The sequence below is a fragment of the Gymnoscopelus microlampas genome (assembly GCF_963454915.1).
Source record: "Gymnoscopelus microlampas genome assembly, chromosome: 19".
NCBI classification, from domain to species: Eukaryota; Metazoa; Chordata; class Actinopteri; order Myctophiformes; family Myctophidae; genus Gymnoscopelus; species Gymnoscopelus microlampas.
The window spans coordinates 38,405,253-38,419,213 of record NC_139956.1 but is presented as its reverse complement, the minus strand read 5'-3'; the positions used below and the strand labels follow the sequence as shown (position 1 = coordinate 38,419,213).

Here is a 13,961-nt window from a genome sequence, read left to right as displayed (position 1 = left end):
CTCATCCTAGCACACTAGCCTGGTTTAGCTTATAGCTAAACGGTATATTCGCACATACGTAGAATTTGTCCTCTGCATTTACCCATCCTAACTATAAGCAGGTATTAAGGGTTAAGTGTCTTGCTCAGGGATACTTTGACATATAGAGGGATATAGCCTAATACAGCACAGGCATGTAGATTTGCTGAATAATCTTGAAGAGAAAATAATCACACATGCACATACAGTCTGAGGTGTCATACCTGAGACTACTGTGTGTGGGCATGATATGACACCTTTCTGATACTGTAGCTATATACAGTACATATCCTAAATCAGAGGTCTTCCATGTTTTTCAGGCCAGGGACCCCTCAGCTGAGAGAGAGATGAAGCAGGGACCCTCACGTACATATTGGATTCATCTTAAATGTGTGTTTTCAGACATTAATGATTTAAACCCTCAATACTTTTCAATACTCAATACCTCACTACCAATAAGCTCTTTTTCCCTGTACACCAAATCTCTTCACCAAAAATAGCCAATCTATAACCTCAGGCTCTGGTGCCAATGGAGAATTGATGAGGCGAATCTGCTCTGCAAGTGTCATCTGTTGCTGTAGTCCTCTGATGCCCCCTTGATGGGCGTTTTGCCACGCCAAGGGACCGATCGTACGAGCATTCCTCCTCTTATGGCTGTCCTACAATGGCTCGCACCGCCATTCCGGGAGGGTTCTGACATCTTGCTACTGCAGTAGGCCCTAATGCGGCTATTTTATATATACATATATATATATATATATATATATATATATATATATATATATATATATATATATATATATATATATTATATATATTTTAACCGTGATGATTAAGAAGATTGGATCGGATGATCCCTGTTTAATGGCCAGTGGTGTAAAGTAACTAAGTACATTTACTCAAGTACTGTACTTAAGTACAATTTTAAAGTACTTTTCTTTACTGGAGTATTTCAAATTGTCTATACTTTTATTTTTACCCCACTACAATTATTTAAAAACTTTAGTTACTTTGCAAGGATAATTTATTACATTATACAACATACATTAACCACTTTAGTCCTATTTTATGCCTAGGCTATTTGAAAATAGCAGATCTACAAGCTCACAACGCGTCGCATCGTGACGCGTTGTGAGCTTGTTGGTCTGCTATTTTCAAACATTTCAGTACTTTTTTTTACTTTTGGTACTTTTTAAGTACATTTTGAACACCAGACTTTTACTTGTAACCGAATACTTCTACATTGCAGTATCGATACTTTTATTTAAGTAAAACATTTGAGTACTTTTTCAAGTAAGATGTCAGAACTAGATGTCTCTGCCGGCTCCATATATGGAGCTCTAGATCAACCAAGCCCAAATATGGAGTTGGTCATGTCATACTTAGATAGGTATTGGTACTATTGGTCCTCCATATATGGAGTACCAATATTCAGTATCTAACTATGGCGACCTATCAACTACCCATTTGACGTGAAGGTGAGTGAAAGCCTTCGTTACCATACTTATACTATTATTATATTTCACTTTGAATCTTTTAGTGTTTGATATTTGTTACTCCTTCATTGAAAATATAATATATTGTATTGGACATAGGTCATGATCCAATCTTTTCTTTTTTATTGTACAACCCATTGGTTCAAGTTCAAGAGTTATTGGCCAAACATGAAGATGTGTCCAAAGTTTGACGTTGATCGGTCCAACAGTGCCGTATTAGCTATTCACAAACAAGAAAACGGGCGGACATTAGTGAAAACATAGTCTCCGGCCTTCGGCCTTCAATCCTGGTTGAGATGATAATGTATTGAGGCTGGTATGGTTCTTTAAGACAGTGAATGTAATGAATGAGCATGTAAAACAATAAACTAACTGTGGTCCAGGTAGCCAGGACCAGAGTTGAGCTGAGATCCAACTCAAGGAGGGGAGCAGTATCGGCCTGCAAAGAGGATGCTCATGGTGGGGTTGTGTCGAATGAAGAAGAGGAAGGGGTGGTCAGCAACCAAGCGGGTAGTGAACGAAGCGCTGCACATGTGCAGAATGGCAGCATGGCGGCAGCTGCCTCAGTGCCCTCCTCGTTCACTTCCACAAAGGCCTTGTGCACCACCTTGGAGAGCACCAGGTCGTTGGCTGGAGACATGCCGGAGAAGTCACTCTGTATGACGTCAAAGGCGTCCACCATGCCCATCTTGATCAAGATGTCTTTCATGTCATATGTCGCCTCCATCTTGAAACGAGGCAGGCCCAGCTCAACCTCTCTGTGCTCCATCATGCCTGGATTGGTCCAGTCCACAAACTTTTCATAGGTTAGCTCCTTTTCTAGCTTCTCCAGGCCTGTCGTATCGTCTTCCATTTCAACGGGCAGAAAGATAAGCATGCTGAGGTCTTTCCCCTTGTAGGGCAGCTCCAGGACCTCACAGTTGACCTCAGGAATGAAGGCAAGAGGGAACGTAGTCTCCTGGTACATCATCTTCACCAGCTTGCTTTCAGTCTTGCTAAGGCTGAACTGTTCATCCTTGGTGCAGTCCTCATCGAATGACTCCTCCCACTTGGCTTTGAAGTAGATGGCATTGACCAACACCAGTCTGGTATCTTCATCCACCAAACCTGGGGCAAGCAAGTCCTTGATTTTATCTTGTGTCTGTTTCTCCACCCAGCTGTTGATGTTCAGCCTGGCTCCTTCTGCGTTGCCAATGAAGTCCACAGGCTCCAGCTGTGCATCATAGTGCTTTCTGGTGGCACTTTCTGGTGGCACTGGTAGGACTGCTCTCCATACAGGCGGTTGGCCAGGCTGAGGGCATAGGACTTCCCTGACTTGTTCAGGTCATTCATAAGCTTAGAAAAGTCCATGTGGACGTCATCCTTAAAGTGCAAGACCTCTGACATCTGTGTGGCTGTGTTACCACGGGCCCCCAGCAGCACCATGGCCAGAGCAGAGGAGATGCTGATAGGAGAGTAGAACACATTGCCAGAGTTGTTATTGTCTGACAGCTGTTTGAACAGAGACAGAGAAAATGTGTTGCAGGCCGCTGACAGGGGCGTTGTGGATGGCATTGTGATCAATGTTGTGACCAATGTCTTTTAATGTAACAACTTTTATGCTGATCTGCTGGACGCTCGCATCATCACTATGATGTCACTATGATGTCACTATGACGCCAGCCATGTTCTGTGTCAGTCTTGCCCAAACATGCCCTTGCCCAAATATGGAATTATATTACCTTTTTGTCTGTTACTGTCTACTTTTCTTAGTCTTTGACCAACCAACCACAAATCATGTATGTAACTATATGTGGTCTGTTATTGAGCTGGCCAGTAAATGGTTGAAAACTCCACCTTGTCTTATTTGTTTTGATCTGATCGACACCTAATGGGACTGCGGTTGGGGTGATGAAAGAAAATAGGCCTATTCCTAATCAGGTTGCATAGCTATTCAGGCCTGCTGGGAGTGTGCGTGCAAGGCTGGGAAGCCTCTCAGAAACACACCTGTTGTGTAAAATAAAACATTTTCAGGGTTAGGGAAAACCCAGTCCGCCCTTCTGTGAGCAGCTAATCTCTGGCACTGTTGGCCCGGTCGCTGCGAAACTGTGCACACACTCACTGGATGCCAAAGCCGAACCCCCTGAATGTTTCAAATTGGCCTGTTATAGCGCCACTAGGAGGCAGATTTTTGCACAAATATTTTGTCCAAACATTACCCAAATCGGTACACAGTAGCTCTATAGTCATGTGATCAACACTGATCTGTCCGATTTTCCATATTCCATCCTGATGGAGGATCCAGTGGAGTTAGGTTTTTTTTAATACACGTTTTAATACTTTTCATTGTTTCAATATTTGTTAAACCCACACACAGACGTAAAGTGTGATCAATAGCACTGATTTATAAAAATATATATAAAGTTGAAAAATAGAGATACCATATAGTTGTTTTTTGCCCGACAGTGACAAATATATCACACTGGGCCACAGGACAACCCAATCACAACTGTTGTAAACACCAGTGGTTTTCAATCATTTTGGGCTCAGCAGGGCACCACTATACATACTGTAGTTGTTTTAACAACACCACCCCCAAATGATGTGTTAATTGTCCCTCTAGCAGCATTATGTATTACATATTTTACTACACCGATTCATAAGATCATTATAATGATTAATACTATTCTTATTCTCTATTCTTATTCATTTTGTGAATTCAATCTCTTAAAATATTCAGTCTTTGGACTTGGAATGGCTAATTTGGTCCTAATGTTATTGTTGTTATCAAATATTCTGCGGCATCCCTAGACCGGTGTCACAGCACCCACTTTGGTATACACACCTCTAGAACACAATAGTCGACCGGACGATGCAAAGAGTTACTCATACTCATCCTAGCAAACACTTCTGTAGACGCTACAGTATAATATGGTCATCTAGCCTACTCTGGCTCTATAGCTAATAATATATTAGTGACAAAATATAATCTGGGTCATTCTGAACATCTAAACCAATGGCAATAGTTCTTTAATCAAAAGCAATTTGTAAAAAAGTTTGGTTTAGTTTATTGCGAATAGACGAAGAAACAAGAGACAGTGCCTTTCTGGGAAATAAGACATTTAAGTTAAACTCAGCTGCCCGCCTGCTCACCAGTACCCGCTCCAGAGACCAGTCCTCCACGACCTCCACTGGTTGCTTGTCAAACAAAGAATCCACTTTAAGATTAAAAGCTCATTGTGAGCTTGTAGATCTGCTAATTTTCAAATGGCCGAAATGTATATAGGGCTCAAGTGGTTACTGTATGTTTTGTAATAATAGTCAAAATCTGCAATGTAACTAGTAACTAAAGTTTTCAAATAATTGTAGTGGAGCAAAAGTACAACATTTGCCTCTGAGATGTAGTGGAGTAGAAGTCAATTTAAAAAGGACAAAAAAATGGAAATACTCCAGTACAGTAAAAAAAAAAAGAAATCCTCAAAAGTGTATTTAAGTACAGTACTTGAGTAAATGTACTTAACTACTTTACACCGCTGCTAAATAAAACTAAAAGATTTGGAGTGCTGAAGATGAGAGTTGTTAACCAGCTGAAGAAACGTACAGCTGACAGCGTTCATTAGGCCTTCGAAATCAGGTGTGGGGGGGAAACCTGTGAGTATTTAGAAAATAACTACAGTGTTAATTTAAGGCAGATGTTTAATGATACATTTAAGACCTTCTTTCAATGATGAAAAGGCGTTATTTCAGAGGATCTCCCGTTGACTTAAACCCAGTGCTTGTGAGCCATACAGCGCAAGCGCATGTTCCTCATTCATTCTCTGGAGCATGCAAATTGTTTTATTTTGCTATCGTGTTGTTGTGTTATTGTGTTGTCAGCACCATTGTTATAATATTGTTATGATATAAAAGGTAAGGTGGAACTGCAATGTGTTGTTTTCAGTATTTTCAAATGTCAAAATTAGCATGTTTATAGTGAGGGCAGAACAACCCAAGATGAAAGAGGAAGAGAGGCATAAAAATGAAACAATCAACCTCACCTCAGCCATTCCGGCCTGGCAAAGATAAAGAAATCAAATAAACATTTAGGAGTTAAGGTTTAGGGATCAGAGATAGAGTTATGCCTGATTTACACTTAGTTGCACGCTGGTGACATGCACCGAAAGATTGCTGATCTACAAGCTCACAAGCTCACTGTGGGCATGTAGATCTGCTATTTTTTAGCTTTAGGCTCACTGTTAAAATAGCAAAAAGAAAAACGGCATTCATAAAATCTTAAAATGTTGATGTTGTAATACAAAAGCGTGCGTGCGTGCGTGCGTGCGTGCGTGCGTGCGTGCGTGCAATATACTGTGGGTGCTGTAAAAGATAAGACAGCCAAATCAAAGTGCTGAAGATGGGAGTTGTTAACCAGCTGAAAAGAAGAACAGCTTACAGCGTTCATTAGACCATGGTTTTATTTTGAAATCAGGGGGAAAGAAAACCTTTGTGTATTTAGCAAATAACTACATTGTTAATTTAAGGCAGGTGTTTAATGATACATTTAAGACCTTCTTTCCATGATGAAAAGGTGTTCTTTTCCAATCTGACCGATTTAGAGACTTTGAAGTGGATTATCTTTTCTCATGAAGCTCTGAGAAAGTTCCCCTTCCATGACTTTTCCTAAATAATCGATTCAAATCATCTCTGTTTTTTTTTTCTTCGTCTGAAACGTTTTCTAAATATGAAATTAGCCATACTTATACCATCTCTGACGCAGGGGCGGATTAACCCTTCGTGGTGCCCGGTGCTTGGACCGGTTTGGTGCCCCCCGGGATGGTTTTGTCAACGGGTGGGGGGGGGGGGTGCTGCGCGGAGTTTTTCGTCTGTTTTTTTCGGCGTTTGGTGCCCCCCCAAAGGTTGGTGCCCTGTGCTTCAGCACCTAAAGCCCGTTGGATAAGCCACCACTGCTCTGACGTTATTTTTCGGCTATTTTGACCGATCTTACCCTTTCTCCCCCAGGCAGAGAGCTCATCACACCTCCGGACCACCCGGAGACCGTCATTGTTCTAGTTAATGGATCATTTGCATTTCACTGTCAGCTAGGAACCTGGCATATTGCTATATTTGATCACCAATATGTTACTAATTATTGAGAATGTGAAATTAAATTAATGTAACCTGTTTATTCCCTGCGCAATGGTCCATGGATGAATTGTGCGTGAACTCACTCACTCACTCACACACACACACACACACACACACACACACACACACACACACACACACACACACACACACACACACACACACACACACACACACACAGTGTTGCCACGTCTGCTTATTTTAAGCGACTTTAGGCTTGTTTTCCTATGAAGTCAAAAGATAAAAACATTGCTCTCCGTCCATTGTATAAACTTGTGTGGACAACAACTTGCATGCTTTCAACAGGGCATCTCTCTCTCTCTCTCTCTCTCTCTCTCTCTCACACACACACACACACACACACACACACACACACACACACACACACACACACACACACACACACACACACACACACACAGGCAAATGTTCATAGACCTAGCTGCTTATTTCTCTCGCAATCTGGCAACACTAACGAAAGGGAGTGAGCAGAATCATCAGTGTTGATGACTCCATCCGGCACCATTGTTATAATATTGTTATGATATATTTAAAAGGTAAGGCGGAACTGCAATGTGTCGTTTTCAGTATTTTCAAATATCAAAATTAGCATGTTTATAGTGAGGGCAGAACAACCCAAGATGAAAGAGGAAGAGAGGCATAGAAATGAAACAATCAACCTCGTCTCAGCCGTTCCGGCCTGGCGAAGATAAGACAAACATCTAATAAAGTCCACCCAAAAAAAACGGAAAAGCAAAGAAGGAACTGCAATGTGTTGTCTTCAGTATTTTCAAAAGTCAAAATTAGCATTATTTTAACAAACCAAAATAAAAGAGGAAGAGAGACAAAGAAATAAAAGAAAGACCAACCTTCTCACTAGTTCAGTGTGTTGTGAAGAGCTGGACCAGATACAATACCTGCAAGAAGAATTCAAGTCATAAAGAAAAGGAAATGGCTGTGGTGAGGAATCGTGAAAACGTTGAGGAAGATTATTACGATAACTTTGATACAGCAAGAATAATTCAGGTAATAATGACTGTAGAAGGCCATTATGAAAACCCTAACCTCCAACAGGTAGACGATGCACCCTATGAAGAAGTTGTTAACAAGAAGGAGACAGATCTACAGAAGTTACTGCACTCTGGTAAGAGAAGTTACTAAAACTAAATATCACAAAAATAAATGAATATGTTTTAACTGTAAAAAAGTGCAAAGATTTCAACTGATCTCTCTTTGCTTTTCTCACTGTGCGTGCGTGCATGCGTGCGTGTGTCCTCCAGACATAAGACGGCACAAGCGGGTTGGAGTCGGTGTTGGATTGCTTTGTGCTGTTCTAGCTCTCCTCAACATTGCTGTCCCACTCTATCTCTGTAAGTCATGTTTCATAACAATATATTTCATAATGTTTCATCTATGGCGATCCAACGTGCTGTTTCAATAAACTAGCAGAGATGGTACCTCATAAAATATATATTATTAGCTGTAATAGTTTTAGTAGCAGCAACAAAAGGACTTTATTATTAATATGTAGGTGTCTTTCAATAATGGATCTGTCATTATACAGATCATTCCAACATGGTGGAGAAACAACAACTTCTGACCAGTTTTGACGAATTACAGAACAGACATAACAACCTGACTGAACAGAAAGACCAGTTACAGAGCAGTTTTGACGAGTTACAGACCAGATATGACCAACACACCGAACAGGAGGAAGGTGTGTGTGTGTGTGTGTGTGTGTGTGTGTGTGTGTGTGTGTGTGTGTGTGTGTGTGTGTGTGTGTGTGTGTGCCTGCCTGCGAGGGTATTACTGAGTTCTATGGCAAAAGCAATTTATTTGTATGTATTATCTGTCTGTCTATCCCTCGGTCTGTCCATCCTCATCCTTTTTTCTCCTTAGTAGGATGACCAATCAATCTGAGCTTCCACATGAGCATTGACTTTTCCCATACAGTATATACGCTGTTTATTAGCGTTTTCACCACAGGGTCTGTGGTCGCAATCCCATAGCTTGGATGAATGGCAAAGCCATGCAGATCTATGGGATCTGTAGTTACAGTCCTATAGCTTGTATGGATGGCGAGTGGAAATACATGTATGGACTAGTATCATGGAATGGTACAACAACAAAAAATAAATTGATAAAAGATGTGTTTCTGTTTACAGTAACTGTTGAAACTGGCTCATTATTGCAGATTATGTTTGTTTTAGGATTTCCTGATTTTGTTAGTTTAGTTGTTGTTGTTGTTGTTGTTGTTGTTGTTGTTGTTGTTGTTGTTGTTGTTGTTGTTGCTTTCAAACGGTTGACTTCAAGAGTCTGTTGTATTTTCAGGAGAGCATGCAGTTGTCAAGAGGTGTCCAAATGACTGGATTGAATGGAATGGACACTGTTACATATTCGAAGAGGCTAAGGTGGCTTGGGCTGATGCAGAGGTAAAATAAATAAACACATGATTGCATCTTGTATTGTATTTCTATATGCATCTATGTATCATGTCATTTGAACAATATTATTCTGTTTATATTGTTCTGTAGAAAACCTGTTTGTCTCAGGGTGGAAACCTAGCATCCATTCACAGCAAAACAGAACACACATTCATTCAAGACCTGATACGTTCCAAAAATGGTGCAATGGATCGAACGTGGATCGGTGGCTATGATGCAACAGGCACGGTAAGGAACATTAACCCTTATAAACTGTGTCTGATAAAACGTTACCTTATATTACACTGACACATGATACACTACACACTGTACCTGTATGTCAACATAGTGAGTTGTTAAATGGTAACACATTATATTGTATTGACATTTATGTTGTATTGTCATCTAGAATGGTGGTTGGATGTGGAGTGACGGTCGCCCAATGACCTTCACAGACTGGGGGAACGAACAACCTGACAACTGGCTAGGAAAACAACAGAACTGCATGCTTGTGAACCACTCAGGTACGTAAGTAACAACCTTTTAACAACATGTTTGTTTTAACAACAAAGTATAATAAGAATAAGAATAATCACAAACAGCACCTTTAAGTAATAACGCAATATGATACTTAATGTGGACTTTATGTTCAACTTTCTCTTTCTCTTTATATAACAGATCAACACCTGTGGGATGATGATGACTGCCATCACGAAGTAGCCTCTGTCTGCAAAACAGCAAAAACAGCTGAGAGTGTTGAATAACGTGGAGATTACGCACGCACGCTTTAACCACTGTGTGTGTGTGTGTGTGTGTGTGTGTGTGTGTGTGTGTGTGTGTGTGTGTGTGTGTGTGTGTGTGTGTGTGTGTGTGTGTGTGTGTGTGTGTGTGTGTGTGTGTGTGTGTGTGTGTGTGTGTGTATGTGTGACTCCTAATATCTATGCCCTGCAAAGCCAAACTGCAGTTACTACACAAAATAATCTAATCTAGTCTGTATAAGTGATATTGCACTAATTCATACAGTAATTGTTTATCTCCCAAAAGCATGAATAAATAAGCCAATGTGTCCAAAAATGTAGTTACTGCACAAATTGTAACGCTACTGAAGGAATGAAGAGACAAGTGACATTAACAGCAGATGGACAGTGACTCTCAAGTGTTGTGGTGATAATGAGAGGAACATGAATGGAATGGATGGTTTGATTTAAGCAGCACATAACTTGCTTCAATGTCTTTACTTGCATCAATAAAATAAATAAATAGAAATCATTTAAATAATTCATTCCGAGTCATTAAGAGAGAACCTCTGCTTTTTATGCTACTGGAGTTGGACTTAAAGGCTCACTGAGCTCTTTCTGCCCACAGGACAACAGCGTTCCCCTGTAGTGAGCCTATAAGCTCAAGGACAAAGACCCCTGCTATTTTTGATCCACCTCCCCTTTTCCCTAAACATTATTTAATAAAGACACTTTCTGTTTTTCAAACTGACTGTGTCACACTCCCAATAATTGACAATCATGAGATCTAATTGTAGAAAATAATGCATGTTTGTGAATGGCCCATATGACAATAACACACTACTGTGAATTCTGAAAAGAGATTATTTATCATGCATTTTCTTTTACGCTAGTGAACATTTATGCAGTGATTCTTTTTTTTTCTCTCAACAATCTGAGGGTGCTGATGCATGTTACCAGATATACCAAATTAAAGGCCATGAGCCGCAGTATGTTTACAGCTCATAGGCATGAATGAATATACTATTATTATACTATTATATTTAACTTTGAATCTTTTGCTGTTTGATATTTCATTCATCATTGAATATGCAATATATTGTATTGGACTTTTTTTTTTTGTATGACCTATGGTTCAAGTTCAAGAGTTATTGGCAAAAATATGAAGGTCCCTGTTATAGGGCCACCCACCATGAGGCCGGTTTGAATAATTTGAGTTAGAGGTTCTTCCTTGAATTATTGGGAGTGTGTCCAAAGTTTGACGTTGATCGCTACCACAATGCCATATTAGCTGTTCACAAACAAATGGACGGACATTAGTTAAAACATAGACTCCAGCCTTCGGCCTTCAATCCTAGAGGAGATGATAATGTATTGAGGCTGGTATCATTCTTTAAGATTTTTCAAGTTTTAATGACTGAGCATGTTTAACAATAAACTAACTGTGGTCCAGCTACCCAGGACCAGAGTTGAGCTGAGATCCAACTCAGGGTGGGGAGCAGTATCGGCCTGCAAAGAGGATGCTCATGGTGGGGTTGTGTCGGATGAAGAAGAGGAAGGGGTGGTCAGCAACGAAGCGGGTAGCGAACGAAGCGCACATGAAAACTGCAATTGCAGCAGTGGCGGCAGCTGCCTCAGTGCCCTCCTCGTTCACTTCCACAAAGGCCTTGTGCACCACCTTGGAGATCACCAGGTCGTTGGCTGGAGACATGCCGGAGAAGTCACTCTGTGTGACGTCAAAGGCGTCCACCATGCCCAGTTTGATCAAGATGTCTTTCATGTCAAGTGTCGCCTCCATCTTGAAACGAGGCAGGCCCAGCTCAACCTCTCTGTGCTTCATCATGCCTGGATTGGTCCAGTCCACAAACTTTTCATAGGTTAAATCCTTTTCTAGCTTCTCCAGGCCTGTCGTATCGTCGTCCATCTCAACAGGCAGAAAGATGAGCATGCTGAGGTCTTTCCCCTTGTAGGGCAGCTCCAGGACCTGACACCTGACCTCTGGAATGAAGGCAAGAGGAAATGTAGCCTTCTGGTACATCATCTTCACCGGCTTGCTTTCAGTCTAGCTTAGGCTGAACTGTTCATCCCTGGTGCGGTCCTCATGGAATGACTCCTCCCACTTGGCTTTGAAGTAGATGGCATTGACCAACACCAGTCTGGTACATCCATCCACCACAGCCGGGGCAAGCAGGTCCTTGATTTTATCTTGTGTCTGTTTCTCCACCCAGCTGTTGATGTTCAGCCTGGCTCCTTCTGCGTTGCCAATGAAGTCCATAGGCTCCAGCTGTGCATCATAGTGCTTTCTGGTGGCACTTAAGAACTCCTCAACAAACTGGTAGGACTGCTCTCCATACAGGCGGTTGGCCAGGCTGAGGGCTTAGGACTTCCCTGACTTGTTCAGGTCATTCATAAGCTTAGAAAGGTCCATGTGGACGTCATCCTTAAAGTGCAAGACCTCTGACATCTGTGTGGCTGTGTTACCACGGGCCCCCAGCAGCACCATGGCCAGAGCAGAGGAGATGCTGATAGGAGAGTAGAACACATTGCCAGAGTTGTTATTGTCTGACAGCTGTTTGAACAGAGACAGAGAAAATGTGTTGCAGGCCGCTGACAGGGGCGTTGTGGATGGCATTGTGATCAATGATGTGACCAATGTCTTTTAATGTAACAACTTTTATGCTGATCTGCTGGACGCTCGCATCATCACTATGATGTCACTATGATGTCACTATGACGCCAGCCATGTTCTGTGTCAGTCTTGCCCAAACATGCCCTTGCCCAAATATGGAATTATATTACCTTTTTTGGGGCGGTGTAGCCGCCCCCTATAAGTGAGTTTTGGACACAGACCAAAAAATGTGTGTACCCCCTAACCCTTCCATTGTTAATGCAAATCGATACTTTTTTCATATCAGCCAATCACATTACAGCTAGTGTCATCACCACTAACTGTAATGTGATTGGCTGACTTTGCAAATGCAGGACTGTGATTGGCTAGCGAAACACATGACACATGTGCAGCCCTATGAATAGCAGTATGGACTTTAAAAAAAGGAATTTATCCTTTTTTTAAAGTGAGTCATGTTGTGATGACCACACACCGCCCACTTCACACTGGGTGTGATTTTTTCTGTTACTGTCTACTTTTCTTAGTCTTTGACCAACCAACCACAAATCATGTATGTAACTATACTAGAAGTTCGGGCCGCTATGCGGCCCGAACGTCTAGCGTGACGCGTCGTTCACTTTGCAGTGCCACCTTACAGGCACCTCACAGTGTGAGAGAGAGTTTTGTGCTCTCCTAAATCCACGGCAGGCTTTGAAAGTACCCACTACAGAAAGAGGTGACGTGCATCACCTCTCCAATGACCAAAACCCACTATGGAAGCCGTCGAACTGGTGCGATCTGACGGCATCCTAGAATTTATAGGTAGGATGTGATGTCATGCGTGATGTCATGCTGTCGTGAGATTACGTCACACTGGCGTTGTGTCCATATTCGGAGTGATGCAACGTACATACAACATACTGACAAACATACTGACAACCGACATGGCGCAGGATTCAAATTGTATATATGTAGATGTGGTCTGTTATTGAGCTGGCCAGTAAATGGTTGAAAACTCCACCTTGTCTTATTTGTTTTGATCTGATCGACACCTAATGGGACTGCGGTTGGGGTGATGAAAGAAAATAGGCCTATTCCTAATCAGGTTGCATAGCTATTCAGACCTGCTGGGAGTGTGCGTGCAAGGCTGGGAAGCCTCTCAGAAACACACCTTTTGTGTAAAATAAAACATTTTCAGGGTTAGGGAAAACCCAGTCCGCCCTTCTGTGAGCAGCTAATCTCTGGCACTGTTGGCCCGGTCGCTGCGAAACTGTGCACACACACTCACTGGATGCCAAAGCCGAACCCCCTGAATGTTTCAAATTGGCCTGTTATAGCGCCACTAGGAGGCAGATTTTTGCACAAATATTTTGTCCAAACATTACCCAAATCGGTACACAGTAGCTCTATAGTCATGTGATCAACACGGATCTGTCCGATTTTCCATATTCCATCCTGATGGAGGATCCAGTGGAGTTAGGGTTTTTTAAATACACGTTTTAATACTTTTCATTGTTTCAATATTTGTTAAACCCACACACAGACGTAAAGCGTGATCAATAGCACTGATTTATAA

The 13,961-nt window shown here is 41.6% G+C and overlaps 1 protein-coding gene and 2 pseudogenes across 4 annotated transcripts in view; 1 reads left to right on the top strand and 2 right to left on the bottom strand.

Annotated features, from left to right (window-relative positions):
* Positions 1–1,930: 1,930 nt before the first annotated feature.
* LOC311035116 (leukocyte elastase inhibitor-like) lies at positions 1,931–3,068 on the bottom strand (annotated as a pseudogene). The gene has a single exon. The product of its transcript is annotated as a leukocyte elastase inhibitor-like (transcript).
* Positions 3,069–7,511: 4,443 nt separating this feature from the next.
* LOC311034698 (ladderlectin-like) overlaps positions 7,512–13,961 on the top strand; it is a 21,511-nt gene continuing 15,061 nt past the window's right edge. For both annotated transcript variants that reach the window (XM_084042654.1, XM_084042655.1), the window contains exons 1-4: positions 7,512–7,595; positions 7,692–7,761; positions 7,898–7,987; positions 8,182–8,334. In XM_084042654.1, the coding sequence (XP_083898780.1) occupies positions 7,569–7,595; positions 7,692–7,761; positions 7,898–7,987; positions 8,182–8,334 (340 nt within the window). In that variant the 5' untranslated portion in view covers positions 7,512–7,568. The remainder of the gene's footprint in view (positions 7,596–7,691; positions 7,762–7,897; positions 7,988–8,181; positions 8,335–13,961) is intronic.
* The window catches only part of LOC311035115, a 9,095-nt pseudogene continuing 6,397 nt past the window's right edge, over positions 11,264–13,961 (bottom strand). Inside the window, exon 2 of the transcript in view lies at positions 11,264–12,433. The product of the transcript in view is annotated as an uncharacterized misc_RNA (transcript). The remainder of the gene's footprint in view (positions 12,434–13,961) is intronic.